This window comes from Hippoglossus stenolepis, chromosome 6 (assembly GCF_022539355.2).
Source record: "Hippoglossus stenolepis isolate QCI-W04-F060 chromosome 6, HSTE1.2, whole genome shotgun sequence".
NCBI classification, from domain to species: domain Eukaryota; kingdom Metazoa; phylum Chordata; class Actinopteri; order Pleuronectiformes; family Pleuronectidae; genus Hippoglossus; species Hippoglossus stenolepis.
Window position 1 is genome coordinate 21,767,161 of NC_061488.1, and position 18,157 is coordinate 21,785,317.

An 18,157-nucleotide genomic window follows, 5' to 3' on the forward strand; every position below is an offset into this window, starting at 1 on the left:
ACATTTATCAGGAATGAAAAGTCTGCCATACACGGAGAGATGGAGATTTAAGACACATTTGGACTGGTCTCTTTTTTCTGGAGCTGTATATGTAAATGTTGCCTTTAACAATAGTACATCAACATTTAAAGAGGAGTATGTGCATGTGATTGTCTGAAGTCAGTATACACACTGTGTTTGATGATTATCCCCCCCCTCTCTATCACCCGCTCTCCCACACTCACTCAAGGACACACAAAGATATATACACAACACACATATACTGTGTTTCCCCTCCATCAAGGATGCCTGATAGGATTTAGTGATGAAGTATATAATACATTTTAATCCCAGCAACAGAAGGAAGAAAAGAAAGACATCATCCCTTCAAATAGGAATTTAAATCATTAGTGGAATAAGCTGGTTCAGGTAGTTTAATTAGGAATTGCTACAAACTGTTTATATAAAATGTATGTAAAATGTGTGTAATGTTAAGTCCAGTGCAACTTATTTCTTTATAGTTTGTAGGGTATCAACCTGATTGCTTAATTATTTTAAATAAGTTACATCTTAAAAAGGAAGAAATATATGCACTTTATAAAATGAAACTTCCATGAATCACCAATGATAATATTTTCCATTTCTTCTTATGTTTTCATGCTGCATGAAACGTGAAACCTTGAATCTTTCTTCCCCTCATAATATTTTTGAGCCACCACAGGGAATAAATGCGTCCAAATGAACAATTTGTTCATTTTGAACTCTTGTAGGCGCAGTATGAAGCGCAAGGCCTCCTTCACTTGTCCATTCAACGGAAGCTGCACCATCACCAAGGACAACCGGCGCCACTGCCAGGCCTGTCGACTCAAACGCTGCATCGACATCGGCATGATGAAAGAATGTGAGTTACCCTTTTTTGCGATGGCTGGCCTTTGGCCAGTTATGCTGATATGATTGAGTCAAATATTGAGATGTAATTACAACTTAAGCTGCAAATATTTCAATTTAAACATAAACAGAGAGCTTGATTTTATGCTGTGATGTGCTTTTAGCCGTATGTTCTTGTAAACACAAAATTAACTAAAACATTGACTGATGACACATGATTAACCCATTAAGACTTAAAGGGACAAATAAAAACACACTCTAAAATCTAAGCATTGTACAGGGGGTTTTCTGAGGAACTGATAGAATTGCACGTTTACATAAAATTCAATTTGCCACTCTCTGAAGCAGATAGACGCATTAAAAAAAAAAATTGATAGCTTTAACGTTTGGCATTAATTGAAAATCATTGCTGTCTCAACTAATAATCAACATGTGATAAAGCTAAATGTTTCTTCTACTGGTTGTGAGCACCAGGGTTTTGTGGTACACAAGCATTAAACAGTAGTAGAATTAAGCCTCATGATAAAATGGATCAAATAGGTATTATGTATTAAAATTGCCCCACAGATATGACCTCTAGAGGTCCTCTATGGGAAGAGAGGCCAGGGAGAGTTGTGTAACCATCACATTTGAGGTATGTCTGACTGGTTGTTATAATGGAAATTATAATAATAATCTTTAGTTGTACCTTGTACCATCAGGTGGTTCAGCCTTTTAATCGTAATATCATTAAAAGCTGAATTTGAGGGTAAACTGAGGCTAAAGGTAATCTGCCTGGCTACTGGCTTGTATGGCAGTGCTATGAGAGCCATGTGGCCGGCTCAGTAGAACAGACGTCATTACCTCTATGCCTTTTTTAAAACTAAACTAAATACCTACTCTCATAGGCAGCAGAGTCAAAAGCTGTCCTATTTAAGAAACTACAGAAAATGTGGTTGCAATAAAAGTAAGATGAAAGGAATAAGGGAGTTAAAACAACACATGATATGATGATATTAAGGCATCTTTACCTCTGTTCGACAAATGTAATATTCATTTATCTAGCTGAGGTGTAAACGTCTGTAGAGCAGCTGACTCTGATGCTGCACCAGGATCAGTGCATAGCTTGAGAACCACAACCATGAAATACAGTTAACTCTGTTTTTTTTTTTTATAAATTTTATTTTTTGCAGTTGACCAGATGGTGTTGTAGCCAGTGCCACATTTTAACACATTCCCCAGCTTGTTGCACATGAAGCCAGTTAGAGAATGCCATCTTACAGTTGAGGCAGAGATGTATTTTAATTTATCTGTTGCCTATTTAATTATTGTGTTGTATCTGCCTCCTTAATTTTTGGCATGTTGGTTTGGCCTTCCACTAAAATACAGTATTCACATCAATTCAGTATTAAAATCAATATTTGATATCAACATAAAAATCAGCTCAAAGTAAATTCTGTATTAATCTTAATCTAAGTACTGCGTTGCAGGGAATTATTGACTAGGCCATTTTTTACTTTTATTATTAAATTGATCAAGTATTTGTTTTTGAATTATAACTTCACTCCTAAATAGAGGTGAAGTCTATCATAGGAAGTTCAAGAAATGCCTTGAGAACACATTGCTGAGAGGCGGAGCTAAATGGTAAACTCTTAGTAAGCTTTGGCCCTGCCAGGTCCAAGATGGTTTGAAATACTGGGTTATGTTCAACCCATAAATTTCAAATAGATTTGGTGATAAATATAGTCTTAACACCAGCATTAATGTGCTTCATTAATGTCATATAATTTAGATTACAGCTCAAAATATACATTTAAGTGTGCATTATCTATTTAAAATGCTATCATCATTGTTATCAAAGTTGTAACTAATAGTGTTTTGATTTATCTAGTGCTCTCTGTGTATGGAAGAGTCCATTAAATGCTCAGTAAAAGTTTAGCTGCTCTGGCTTAAATTGATATTTAAAAACATTCAGAAGGAAGAGCAACCAATTGAATCTACGGTCAATGTAAACTGATCTGATTTGCTACAAGATGTACTGTCTATGCATAAGGCTGTGCTGTGCCATATGGTTAACTCTGGCTGGGGTCAGATAGTAGCTGAATATAGTAATAATAATAATAATACATTTAATCCTGCTTTTTTCCTTCCAGATAGACTTACTATCATTACCGCAGCCGCGATTGTGTTAATCAAAGCACAGTAATATATATCTCAACTAAATTACCTTTTATGTTTAAAAGGCTGTGGGACACAGCTGCGCTCGTCGCCATGCTGGTTATGCATACAGTAGCAGCGTGTAACACAAGCAGAACGTGCTGTGAAAGGAGAATGAGACATCAGTTCACCCCACGTTAACACAAGATGACACCTTGTCTCAACACATTCATAATGACCAACATAGAAGCGTGTCTTTAATCTGCATGTTGACAAATTAGCACATTACAGCCGCTAATCATTTCAGCGTCTTCGCTGCGTTTCGCTTATTTAAATGTAAACGAGTGAGGAAGTCAGTGTGTATGTGAATACTAACGCAGCAAGAGGAGAATAAGGGAGAGCACATGAAGGAAGGGCAGCCGGGTGGGGGTTCAAATCCTGCTCAACAATGGCTTTTTCTTCAAAGGGATGCACAATGGTCTTTCCCACATTTCATTCACAAACAGGCTGTATGTGTGGGTGTGTGTGTGTTTGTATGTGAGCTCGTTTGTATATTCCGGTGGGGACTTAAAAATGAATGAATTCTAACCCAAGGCGACTCTCGTTACCTTGGGGACAGAAATTGAAGTCCCAATGGGTAGAGACTGTTTTTTGAGGGTTAAGATGAGTTAAGTTGTGTCATGTATGATGTGTCCACGTCTCTCATAGCTACTAAACAGTCCACGCATTGAAGGAAGCCTACTGTATTCGCTGCTGAGTGTTACAGCGGCTCTGCTTGTCTCTATATGGTCTGTGCATGTATAGCTCAGGCTTTTTCTTATTGCATTAAGAACCCTAAAGGCTGCTGTGTTGTTGTGTACTGTCTGTACACAACAACACAGCAGTGTTACACCAGTCAGGCAGAATCAGTCCACGGTGTTGCTAATAATACAAATGAAGCAGGACAATAGGCTAGCTAATTAGTGCTCGACATTTACATGTGTAAGTTAAGTAAACTTTAAACTGTTAACAGTTAATATGTTCATTTTAGCTTCCAATTTGCCTTGGCATAAAAATCCATTGTCTACGTCGACCATCGTTTTGTGATCATTTTTTTTTTAAAGAAAAAAATATCTGGTACCGTTTGGGCACCAGAATTGATTTAGCACCAAAATTGGAAAAAAAACAAATGATACCCAATGTCTCAATGCATTTGCATTTCTAGCTGCAATTGAGATCATCCCTATGAACTAAACAAAGTTGAAAAAACAGATGAGGAACAGTTGTGGTGTGGATAACTGGGACATTTTCTGACCGGAAGTTTAAGCCACAGTCCATACACTCATTGAGCCAAAGTCACTCATTTTAATTTCCTATTGAGAATAAATAAATCCAGGGTCAGTAGGTCATGGTTGAGGTACCATCTTTGAGCCAGGAAAAAGCCTGTGTATCCATGTGACTGTGACTACTTTATGTGTCTGTGTTCTTTACACTTAGTGTGTGTGTGTGTGTGTGTGTGTGTGTGTGTACTACTGGCTGAGGCTGGGATGTAAATGTTGTGTGCATGTCTCATGTTATTCATATGAGTGACCACTGTTTCCTGCTGTGTCTCATCAATCTGTCTCACCATGAATCTCGGGACAGCACTGATGAACATGATGAGCTTGGGAACATACTTTCTCCTGTATCCTGGATATACTGATATGTTCACTACCTCACACAGTATGTTGCAGCACTGTCGTTTGTGTTTACTCATATACTACAAAATCTGTCTTTGTAAAGGTAACTTTTTAAAAAATTACTTTTTAAAAAATTATATCTTTTCAAATGTTAAGTTAAGGAGGCTGAATTAAAATTCTACTGACGTTAGGACTAGGTTATAATGTTTTCCCAAGTGTAACCCTTCATTTTGAATGGAAGATTCTACATTATGTTCATGAATGCATCTTTTGAGGTTTAATTGAAGTACGGTTACGATCTGTTTGTATGTGTTTGTCTGATTTTACGCCATCCTTTCTTAAAATTGGCAGCATGGTCCAAGCGTCACCATTATTCAGATTAGAACTTTGTGTGTGCGTATTTGTTTGTGCGTATTTAATTGTGTGTGTGTGTGTGTGTGCGCTCTTTGAGCTGTGCCATCTGACTGCGTATAGTAAACACCCCTACGCTGTCGTTGTTTGACAGAGGTTAAAGAGATGCCAAGAAAAAACCTTCCCAATTGGGTGAGTGTATGTATTTGCATTCTTGCAGGATTTGTGTGTTTGCGCGGGTGTGTATTTGTAACAGGATTAGAATCACACCAGCGATTCTGAAACGTCGTCAGTGTCTTTCAGTAGCACAGCTTCTCCTGAGGTTTCTGTCCTTCCTAATTCACATTCTTCATCCTCTCTCGGACTCTTTTGTATTCTGTCCCTGCTACAGCCTTTCTGTCAGGTGGTCAAAGTCTTTGACATCTGCATTATAATAAGTGCCAGATGCTCCATTTATAGTGGGATACACAAAAACTTGTCAATGTACATATGAATAAATCCAAACAACCAAAAATTTAAAGCCCATAGACTATTTATAAATTGTCTCAAAGCATTGTGTAATGTGAACTCCAAAGATGGTTGAAGCACACATGTTTTGAACCCCTTGGATTTCTGATTCGTAGAGCCCCTTTTTCCACTGATCAAAAACCCACTTACATATGGCTTTTGTCTGCAATGAGAATTGATTTAATCCGCATTCACTCCCGTGTCAAATGACTCTGCAGTAGATACAGATTTTAATCGGCCCCTATGGCACTGATGGAAACTTGACACCCGGATGAACATTCTAGTTTGGCAAGACAGTGAGGTGTGAGAGCTTCTCTAATTTTCAGTGTGTTTTGGTGGCGAACCTGTTTGTCTGCGGTGGCTATGACTTCTATCATGTGTGTCTGCCCTGAACCCGAAGCAGCGGCGGGAATAATTTTGCAGTGGCGGTGAACATAGCAGAAACGCTGTATATGACACTAGTGCAGCACCCTGCCCTTTTCGAATGGGCCCTTTTCTTGGCCTTTGGTAATGCTGGTTACAACTTTCTTGATGAAATATAAAAGTGACCTGCTGTTGTCCTATTGACCAATGTCACAGAATGCCCCAGCGGCTACAGAGAGCTGGGGCTAACTGACTCGTTTGATTGTGTCACATGTCCAAATTCCACCACATCAACGCTGCACTTCTTTGGGGCCTTAAGAGTGCACTTGTCATATGTGAAGTCAATAAGATTAACGGTTCTCAAGATATTTGACAGACAGAGATTTCTGGAATTATTAGATAGTAGATAAATAAACCACTGTTGAAAATTTGTCGTCAGTTATTTCTGTTGTAACATCGCATCATCATGCAAGAACTTACAAAGTAGACGTAATCAACTGTCACCTAATGTCTTTGTGCCCCGCTCCGCCCTACACTCCACACTTTCATTGTGATCTACCGATAAGCCATTTTGCGTCACACTCTGCATGTGTGAGTGCACTGATGCCTGACTGACCTGAATTTACCCCTTCAGCGTCACAGGTCGAAAGCAGTAGTGGAAAAATCTTGGCCACACACCAAATCCGGCTTGACATATATCACACCAGATCTGAGTGTTTGCAGCCTCCATTGTACTTTAACTGGTCCGCTGGCTGGTTAATGAGTAAGCCCGCTGTGAACCTCAGGCCTCCACGGCGCTCCTCAACCCTTTTCCCCCTCGTCGTGAGTGTGGCAGTACTGGTGTTTACCAAACTTTTCTCTTTTCTTTTTTCTTAACCAGCCTCACTGTTTGCCTTTTCTTTCTGGCCTTCTTTCTTTGCTCCTCTCTGCCATTCAGGGCACCGCTTCACCACATCCAATCAGTCCCTGCCCAAACAGCAAACTTTCTTTGGTAAAGTGCTGTGTGTCTGCCAAGAACTGTGGGGTGGTCAAATGTTCTTTTGATGGTCGGTTGTTTTTTGTGGACTCCTGCCTTGACGATGCCATCCAGGGCTCAAACTTGGCTGAAAACCCGGCTGGTTCAATCATGTTCCAGCCTTAGAATAGCTACTTTGACAACCTGTGCCAAACTCCGACCAAACTGCGCCTATTCATGTTCAGGCTGCATGCTTGGATATCCTCACCACAAGGAGTGGTTCTGGCTTGGGCTCGGACAGACACTGGAGATGAGCCAAAGCCTAATTAATGATGGTGGTTTAAAAGAGATGAAAGCCAAGTAAACCCTTTGGTTAGTTAAGCAGTCCGACTCATTCAGTTGCCTTTATTAAGTCTGTGTTGCCAAACTGTTGTTGTTGTTTGCATCGCCACAACGCACATCATGCGCTTACGTAACGCCGTGTCTGTGGTTGCAATCCAGGGTGCAATCACTGGAAGTCCACTTCAAATATAGTTGTTTACAGCTTCCAGGAAAACAACCAGCATCTAGTATGAAGTGCATGATCTGAAAACCATAACATTTTGAGTCATCCATGCCATCCCATAGATCTCTTAAATTTGTGGTTACTGTGAAGCATTTATTTAGTTGGTGTATTTATTGCTTTTAGCCAAATATGCACCTAAAATTGTAAAGGCTAAAATAACATTTTAAAAGTACATTACAGAAATTGCTGCATTAACAGATTCAAAAAAACTGTTGAGCCAGTAGATTACACTTTATTCAGAATAGCACATGAAAAATGGTGTAAGGAGCTTTATTCCTACATGAATAAGGTTGCTATGCAGGTCAGTGTAAACCTAAACAAATTACATAAGGTAATGGTGCTGAATTAGATGCCTTCAAAGTATGATAGGCGAGACAGTCTTTGTAGCTGCCAGATTGTGCGACTCACAGTCGTATCTGTGTATTTTGACCTTATGACTCTGTGCCTGTGACCCTTTGGCAGGCGTGGTATGTCTGGCAGTAATGCTGTCCATCTGTCTGTCTGTCCGTACAGTTGAGCTCTTCATGGGTAATCGTAGGTCACTGTGGCAGAGAGTCAAAAGAATAATACAGGCAGAGGCATTCAGGGGTCAGCGCATTACTCCACCAGTGACTGCAGCGACTATCAACAGAGCCAGGCCTCAGATGGATGGCAAAAATATAAGAGGGTGCAAGAAGGAATTAATTTTCTGTTTAGTTATTTAACAGCATTTTTCTACTACTACTATATATATATATCACCTTTCAAAACACTTATTAGGTGCTGGACAAGTTAAACAGTCAAAAGCAATTTGAAGATCACACAGTGTTGGAGCACAAATGCAAAAATAAAAATAGGACAAAGCACAATTATAAGAATTTGTCTTCAAGAGATATTTAAAATCGATTAAGGAGTTTGTCAGATGGAATTCCTCAGGGAGATCTTTCCAAAGAGTTGGAGCCCAGTCACCTCGGGTCCTCAGCCGGGACTGTGGAATGGAGAGCAGGGCCTTCACTGAGGACCTCAGGATAGGACTGTGCACATATGGTGTCTAATGATCTGAAATGTGGTTATGTTGAACTCCAGAACGGGCCTTTAAAGTCAGCAATAAAATGCTGAAATCAAATATAACATTTACTGGAATCCAATGAAGAGAAGTAATGTGCTCTCTTTGAGCAGATTTAGTGAGAACTATGGCTGCTGCATCTTGGACGAGCTGTAATTTCTGTAGACTTTGTTGGATCAGGCAGGTGAAAAGAGAGTAACAGTAATCCAGAATAGAGAAAATTATAGCATGAATATAATATATAAAATATATATATATATATCTCTCCAATAGTTTCTCCTTGAGTGGTCTTAGCCCTGAATGTTCTGTTCAGTTTCCTGTGTGCTCTGGGAACCTTGAAATGTGTTCTCATTGTCATCAGCAGCTTAAAACACTGATGATGCAACACTCTCTCAAGGCTCTACTGAAATGACATGTTCTAGAACACACAATGGATCTACACCTGGCAGAATACAGTATGGAGGCCCCATCTGCACATGACATGATATATATGATCTCGTAACTCAATTAAAGCAGTGACAGAAATATACTGTTAAAATGTGTTTCAATACAAGTAATGAATAGGCCCTGTTTGCAGTAATAGTCAAACAAGAAATGTAACACAGAAGGAATTTCTTTCAAACCCCCTCATTACAAATGTCGCATTCACACACTGAGCGTTCGAGCCACCTGTTTTTCATTTTACAGAATATCTTCAGGCACAGCTTGTAATTCAAGGTTTCCTGTTTCACACCATCAGTGGCCACTTTGCAGCACACATCCAGATGTAGTCGTCTTTAGAAGACAAATATTGCACTGCAGGAAGTGCGTGCGCGTGCGTGTGTGTTATCAAAATAATTTACAAGGATAAGCTTCTAATAGGCCGCTCAGAGCGAGGGCAGCCGCCTGGTTTGAGGTTGGTTTAAAGCCCTCTTTCATAGACTCCACCTGTACTTAGTCAAAGTAAAAATGACAAACATGTGTCGAGTGGTGTCTTTGTTTTCTGTTTTGCCTTGTTATTTTATTTGCTGCAATATGTTTTAATACATAATACATTTCAGTGTGTAAAGCTAGAGCAGGATTTTTATTGTTTGTCTGTGAGTAGATTTATAACATAGCAAGGACAAAAAAGATTTTTATGATGGTGCTGACATTTCTCGAAATATGTTTTATTACGGCCAAAGAGCTCAGCTTCCTCCTCCCACTTATTCAAAAATAAAGTAAATGCACAGCTCTCATTTTTTGTATTTCTGCGTGAATTGTATTTTAAATCCTGCAGAAAGTGATGTAAATCTGTTGCAGTCTGTAATAAATGAGTCTTTTGAAAGTAATATTACAAAATAATATTGTGGTTGAAGACAAGAGGAAGTGGCGTGCAAACCTAGAAATAAAAATAACAGATTCTCTTGTCAGACTTAGAACGGACCCTATGAACAGTGTGTCTAAACCATTCTGCACCACTGTGCCATTCACCCTGTGGTCTTTACTCCTGCAACATGAATAAGGCAAGAAGCACTTTATTGTCCAACACCCACAACAGCAGCTGCATTAAGAGGCAGTGGACATGACAGACCTTTTCTGCGTGCTGAACAGAGATGTATGGTCCATGTAACCTGAGATGGTAATATTTGCAATATCCATTAGATCTCCCTCACCTATTATAGAAATCTTACTTAGTTTTACTTCTCAATGGTTGCACTTATCTACCATAACATGCTGTGAGGGAACACTCAATTATAACACTGTAATGTCTTTACTTCATCTAAAGTGTTGCTAAGGAACACTATGAGAACTGCTTTCCTTTCAATGTGGGTGATAACTTCCCCTTTCTCTCTCTGTGTCTTTAAACTCATCGTACAACAGGTAATTCTAGGAAAAGAAATCTAGTTAAACTCAAATCCAGAAAGTGGCAAAATGTTCAAGTACCTGGATCAATTGGAAAAAATGACAAATTTAAATGAAAACTTAAATTAAATTTGAGAGCCCATACCCTATCTCGCTATATAACAAAGGTGGGAAAAAAATCCTGCATCTGCCCATTTATATGATTCACCACAAAATCGAATAGTTTTGTTGTTGGGTAAGGTCTTCTCAACAAAATTTGGACATTGGTTCAGCAGTTTTTGTGTAATCCTGCTGACAGTCAGACAAACAAATACAGATGGAAACTCCTTGGCTGTGGTAAAAAGTATGTAAAGTGACCTCCTAGAGATTCCATGCAAAGTTTTCTACATAACCACAAACTGAACTGGAACATGACATCAGCCTGAGACACTATGTAACTACAGGATTTGATTCATAAATGTCCATATTTTTATTCACAAACACCTTGTCACCATCTTTGATTTATTTTGGGGTCAAACAACCTATTTACACTGTTAAAGCTCCTCCAGTGGGATTCTATGCTTTGTCTATAATTATACCTTTAGCATGTCCGTATGCTTAACGACATTGTAACAGTGTAAGGAGAGTGAGGTATCATTAAACAGTAGACCCGTTTGTTTTCACTGAAGTAGGAGTGATACGAGTCAGTTAGTTGCAATGTGATCAGTTACCTCTTAATTTCAGATACATTTGTTATTTGTTATTGGAATATGTGATTAATTCTGTGGAACGTTGAACTTTATTTGTTTATTTCCTTCATTTTGTCTTTTTTTGCTGCATGTGTATATGTGTGTGGGCTGTTGATTTATTTTTTACTTGATTACAAAAATGTTTAATATGTCTTCTCCCCCATCTTCAGTCATCCTGACAGATGAGGAGGTTCAGAGGAAGAAAGAAATGATATTGAAGAGGAAGGAGGAGGAGGCGGCCCGGGAGGCGATGAGGCCGCGGCTGAACGAGGAGCAAGCTCGGATGATTTCCTCTCTGGTGGAAGCTCACCACAAGACCTATGATGCCTCCTATTCTGACTTCTCCCGCTTCAGGGTGAGTCCACTACTAAGTTTCTTACTTTACCAAAACTACACTAACATTATCATCGATGCAGCCCGAGATGCTTTGTTCTCCAGCGTTAAATGTGGGGTGAGCAGGTCAGAATGTAATGCGACAAAAAGAGGGTTCCCTGCAGTACAGCATCTTGACACAATACTACATTTAAAAAATGATAAGCAGTTACATACAGTTCAGTGTACTGTTATCTTGTCACCATATACATTTGAGACCAGAAGATTTTTAAGGCTAAATGGTAAAGAACTGTCTGAATTGGTTATGGGTATAATTTGACCTTGTTTACTCTTCAGACCGTGGCATTTGTACCCTTTAAAAGTTTGGCCGGTGGGAAAATGTTTCTTTAAAGCTACACTATATAACTTTTACTAAGCAACAGCGCCCTCTGCAGCCAGACATAGTGAACCATTCTGTTGGGCGATTCATTGCTCTATGTGTTGAACGGAGCTCGGACTGTGAGTCCCACTCACTAAACTGAAACACAACTGAACACTGGATATTACCCCCACTTCCTGAACCAATTGATATTCTAAAAGTATAGTCACTGACTATTGTGAATTAACACAGGTTTTTAATGACCTAAGTGTTTTTAACTGATCTACAGTTCAGCTTCACTTGCTGGTTCAGGTTCTGTCACACTACTGTTACTAAAGGCTTTTAACCGCCTGACACTGGCATCGCATTCTCTGTCTCCACGTCTCGATTGTTAGGTGACATTCTCTCAGTGGACCACAGCAACTGGGTCGCCCTAGTAAATGAGATTGGATGGAAAGAGAGTCTCAGAACACTTCTGTGATCTATTAGTGTCATGTGTGATTGTGTCACACACTGTAGCAGACAGCCACAACCACACTGACCAGAGTTTTTCAGCTATTGCATTGTGATTGTCTCTTTGAACTGCATGTGACCCTCTACAAGATGTTAATCCTACAAATAAACCAGACTAAAACCTAAATTAATCTCTGATAAGACTATAAAAACTAAAGTGTGCTTTGAAATTGATGATTGAAACTGGTGTAGTGTCCGTTCTAAACCTGCCTGTTTGGAATGGGCTGTTTGTTTGGCCTGTGGTTCTTTCGGAAACTGTAAAAGAGATCAATGATCAACTGGAGCGTGTGTGAGTTATATATACATTAGAGTTATTATCTTTTCATACATTGCATAGTAAATTAAGCAATCAACACAATCTTCATACCCAAGATCACAATTTTTAAAATAAAAGCTCTGTAATCCTCTCGGTTTAAAGCATCGTAGCAACAAAACAAAATTGTGCTTTTACTTTGTAGATAAATTGCAAAAGAAGTAGTGATTCTATGAATGTTGTTGCCATGGCAGGGATCAGTGCCTGCGGCCACAGAACAGTGGATTTTTAGTCAGTCTGATATAGTGAAATAAGAATAATCAAATCATCAGAATGATCTGGTGGGTCAGATGTTAGCAGATGTGTAGCAGATAACCTGAATAGTTCTCTGAATATGCGTTCCAAATAAAGGCACCTGGACACAGACATTTGTGGAAGAAGTAGGTAGATGGCTATTTGTATATGGGAACACACTCTCTACTACACTGATATTAATCAGATTTCTATTAAAAAGGCTGTGGCTGAGGGGATAGATCGGTTATCCACTAACCAGAAAGTCTGCAGTTCGATCCCAGTCTTCCTCATCTGCATGCCAAAGTGTCCTTGTTCAAGGTCAAGACATCCTGAATTTCCCCTCATAGAAAAAGTGCTGCCCATAGATGCACTGTGTGTGAATGGGCAATAAACTGCACTGTAAAGCGCTTTGAGTGGTCTTCAAGACTAGAAGAGCGTTATTTACTCACATCATTTGCTGAAAGACACACACACCATGTTGTAGCTTTTTGAGGAGTAAACATAAAGTCAACACACATTTTGATTACAGAACTTACTTTCTTCAATTTAGACAAATAATCAAACAGCGTGTTTGAGTTTATCATCTGGTTTTATACAGACCTGACAAACATTATACAAACCTGTAAAACAATCTTTTTGAGTTTATCATCTGGTTTTATACAAACCTGACAAACATTGGTTTTAATGTAACCTTCCAAAGACTTAGTCAGGTTCTGATTCCTACAGCCTGAATTAGAATAATGGAGTTAGTATTTGTATTTGATTCTTCGCTCCAGGTGGCACGGATGAGGAGCCCAGTAGTGCGTTGAGTTGTGACTGTATTACAGTGAGGATATTAATATCTGTGTGTCTCTTTGTTTGTTTGCAGCCTCCAGTGCGTGAAGGCCCAGTAACACGCAGTGCCAGCAGAGCGGCCTCCCTTCACTCTCTGTCCGATGCCTCCTCTGACTCATTCAACCACTCTCCTGGTAAGACACGTCATTCTCCTCTTATGTTCGATTACCTTGGTGATTCAGGGTTAACTTAACCAAGGTCCCCTAGGAGATCTGTCGATTTTCAAAACACAAATATGGCACAGTAACTCTACCGCGGCGGTCTTTCTGTGCCTCATGCTGGGTTTTACTGTTCCAGTAAAAAGCCATTCAACATCTACGTATGTTGGAACAACCTCTACTCATTTTCTCAGCAAGGTTACACTGTGTTTCAAGCTCTATTCATCGATAAGACCTATGCACATTTATAAATGTACAGTAATGACCTTGTGTCCTTATTCCAGTTTAATTAAACATTTCACAGGAAGATTTTATTATCTAACTTTGTGCATTTGTTTGCACCCAAATGCCATAATGGAGATTAATCAGTGCATTTCTAAAGCCGTTTTCAGACATGACCTACGGGTAAAATCCGGAGACTTGGCTACGGAGTTTACCCGTAGTTTGCCTACCACACATGCACAACACAACGGGAGTTTCTTTGCACAGACGCACGCGTTCACAACAGCATCAAATCCTCTGCATTATTCAGGCGAGAGGTGGAGCAGTGTGTCTGTAGGTCAGACTGTCTGTAATCGTGTCCAGAGCAGAACTCGAAAACCCGTCCGTCCCTCCCATTCCTGTGAACGCAATATCTCAAGAATGCCTTGAGGATATTTCCTCAAATTTGGTACAAATATTGACCTGGACTCAAGGATGAACTGATTCGATTTTGGTGGTCAAAGGTCAAGGTCAAGGTCACGTTGGCCTCAAAAATTGTTTGTTTTTCCTGAAAGTGATATCTTAAGATCACCTTGAGGGAATGTCATCCAATTTTGAACAAGCGTTCACTTTGACGAGAAGATGAACTGATTACATTTTGGGGGTCAAAGGTCAAAAGGTAAAAGGTCACATGGCCTTGCGTTGTTTTGAACTCATAGGGAATTTCATCACATCTGGCACAAACATTCACTTAGACTCAAGGATGACCTCAATAGAATTTGGTGGCCCAAGGTCAAAGGTCGAGGTCACTGTGACCTCACAAAGCAAAATTATTGCCTTGTGAATGCAATATTTCTGAAACCCCCTTAAGGGATTTTTTTTTTATTCAAACAAACATTCAGTTGAGCGTGGATTTCGTCTTGGTAGCCAAAGGTCAAAGGTCAAGGTGAACTCACAAAGTATGTTTGTTTTTCTTGAACATGAACATGATATCTTAAAATCAGCTTGAGAGAATGTCTTCAAATTTGGTACAAACGTTCACTTGGACTTATACATGAACTGATAAGATTTTAGTGCCTGAAGTTCAAAGGTCAAGGTCACAGTGACCTCATGTTAAAGATTCATATTTGATCCATGTTAAATTTATTTTAAGTTTTATTCTAATGTAGATTTAATTTCCTTTTCGTTATCGCTTATCTTAGGCTTTCAGAATTACAGCTTGTTATTTTGATATGTCTTTTTATCCAATTAAGTTTATTGTGGGTGTTTTTAAAACATACCTGTTTTTCTCTCGCTGGTTCTTTGCTATGTATCTGTGTAACCAGATACATAGCAAAGATTGTGGTTATCTAAGAGAAATGAAATGAAGGACAACTGGACATGGATGTAGATCTGTTGTTTCATCTCTCATCCAAGAGGTTCATTTTAGTTTTTACAGCTTGGTGGGTGTTCCCAGGTACCTTGGTCCTCAGGTGACTCTTGGGCTCATTAACCAAGTAACATCGTTGGCCTCAGCAGCAATCCCACAGACAACATGGGAGTCCCCATTAGTCAGTCAGAAGTGAGAGGTGAATCTGAAATTTCAATGTGTTCACAATGTTTCCTTTTAATCACTTCCTTACTCTCCCCATCCCTCTCCTCCTTCCCTTCCTCTGCCCTTGTCTTGTCTCCTTATCTCCTGCCTAAAACAGAGTCCGTGGACACCAAGATGAACTTCAGCAACTTGTTAATGATGTACCAGGATGGCGCCAGCAGTCCAGACTCCAGCGAGGAGGATACTAAGCTCTCCATGCTCCCCCATCTGGCCGACCTGGTCTCCTACAGCATCCAGAAGGTCATTGGTTTTGCCAAGATGATTCCAGGCTTCAGGTACCAATTAAAACAGACTATATATATATATATATATATATCATTGTTTATAGACAAAAGGATTCATATAATACAATCTTAGCTGATCAATAATAAAATTATTGTAGCCCTAATTCAACTAATTGTTTTAATGGTGAGTGAAAGTGAAATCTCTGATACTGTTACACTGAATATTTTATATTTCTTTGGTCATATTGTAGCCACATAGAAAATTAAGCATTACTACCCCTGCTGCTACCTTGTTTGTACCACTCCTCTGAATAATTTGTTGACTGGTAAAATTCTGCTGCATCCAACCAGTAGCACGCACAGACACAAAGGCTGGCAGCCTGAATGAGCCCCCCCACCCACACGCGGAGCACACTGACTCACTGCCCACATGTGTGCAGCTTATTACCAGGGTAAGACGAGATGTTATTATCGCTCCCAAACAAACAAGCTCTTCCAAGAAAAGAGGCTGGAACAGGCTGTAGCTTTATAAACATGCTGAGCGGAGAGATGTGCACGTACAGAAGACCATGTAACAAAAGAACGGGGAAGACATGTCTGCCACATGGGTACACATGATGAATACACGAGTGAAAGAAATGGAAATGGATCAATAATTGTTGGTGTTCACGTGGCTTTGTATGAATATCCATGTACTATCCCACTGCTGACATTGCTGCTGTGCATCATTGGTATACAGTATATATTTGAAGCCAGGTCTCAGGTGTGTGTTATTGGGCGGTAGGTAGGGGTAGAAATATAAAGTACCTCGAGGGTACTGCAGATGTATGACGACAAGTAGCTGTTTTCAGCTCTTGAACCCACCAAGTGTTTTCAGATTGTTTTCTTACCCTTGAGCAGTAGATGAACTCCGATTAGACCTCAGCCCTTATGTTGTCCCTGGGCCCTAATTTGAGAAGAAGTTGTTCTTCACTCACTGTTTCTGCCCTTATTTTCTCATTTCATAAACGTTAGGGATATACAATTCATACCTAACTATCCCTTTCGGTTTTCTAATCAAGTCTTTAATTGTTTGCATTTGATAGGCATTAGTATTTGAACATTATTTTGCCACCTATTTTACCACCTATATCTATCCACGCTTCACATACAGCAACACTACAGTAATTCAAACTACAGCCTACTCAGGTTCATCTGCTTCAGATAAATCCAACAAAAAAAGCAGTAAATTCTTTTAAGCACACTACTATCAATCAAGGTGGTGGTGTTCCCTGTAGCAACCTCTGCATTAAGCACATTTAACAGTTAACACCACCACTTTCAAGTTTTTTCTGCTGGTTTATGACCACTTTGCAACAGCACTGAGCGTTTCATGCTACACAAACAAAATGTAAAGACAGTGAACACATAACAAAACAGTAGAGCGAATGAGAAATAAGTGGAATATGAATATGAGTCCTATATTTTTCCTAAATTATTGTTTATCAAATAATATTGATATCCATACCCAGGATTACTTGTGTTTTGGTGTTGTTTATAATTGAATAAGTTGAAATCACTACACACACATGCATAGAAAAACCTTTTACCCATCATGGAGTGTTTGGTCCTAAAGCTGTATGTGCATCTGTCAGCATGTGGAGACACATACCGCATATATACAGTGAATATGTACGACCTCAGGCAGGGGTTTGCCAAAGCCTTGGGTTGAAAGCGCTGTTACTACAGTAACTCATAAATTCTGTATGCATGCTGTCATTGTTAGTCTTCCACTTGCACACACATTTACAATTGAAGGCGACCTTATTTAGATTATAAGAATACTTATTTCAAAACAGTGTGGACATTTCATCCTGGACAATGTTTCATATTCGCATATATTTTTTGCTTTAACCCCTGTATTTATCTTATTGTGTTTATATTTTATTTGAAGTCAGAGTGGTTTAAGTTAAATAGTTGTCAAATTATATTAATGTAAAATTAATCGCACTTTGCTTCGCATAGATACAGCCGGTAGAGGGAGCGAAACTTTTTATTTTTATAAAGTACATTTCACAGCCTGTACTTTTATACTTTTAAAAAGGTAAAGGTGAAATAAGTTATTTTACTTGACTCTTCTTTAATACAAGTATTTGTACTTCTTCTTGAGTAAAGAATGTGTGTACTTTAGCCACCTCTGCTCATACTGTGTCTGTGTGTTTATTCCAGAGATCTGACAGCCGAGGACCAGATCGCTCTGTTGAAGTCAAGTGCCATTGAGATCATCATGCTGCGGTCCAACCAGTCGTTCAGTCTGGAGGACATGTCCTGGAGCTGCGGAGGGCCCGACTTCAAATACTGCGTCAATGATGTCACAAAGGGTTGGTTACATCTCACCGTCATAGTAGTGAAATGGG

The 18,157-nt window shown here is 39.4% G+C and overlaps 1 protein-coding gene across 1 annotated transcript in view; it reads left to right on the forward strand.

Moving 5' to 3' along the window:
* The window catches only part of LOC118110734 (vitamin D3 receptor A), an 81,474-nt gene that overhangs the window by 50,621 nt on the left and 12,696 nt on the right, over positions 1 to 18,157 (forward strand). The window contains exons 4-8 of the mRNA XM_035158745.2: positions 750 to 880; positions 11,170 to 11,354; positions 13,619 to 13,718; positions 15,635 to 15,812; positions 17,970 to 18,121. Coding sequence (XP_035014636.1) covers positions 750 to 880; positions 11,170 to 11,354; positions 13,619 to 13,718; positions 15,635 to 15,812; positions 17,970 to 18,121 — 746 coding nt within the window. The remainder of the gene's footprint in view (positions 1 to 749; positions 881 to 11,169; positions 11,355 to 13,618; positions 13,719 to 15,634; positions 15,813 to 17,969; positions 18,122 to 18,157) is intronic.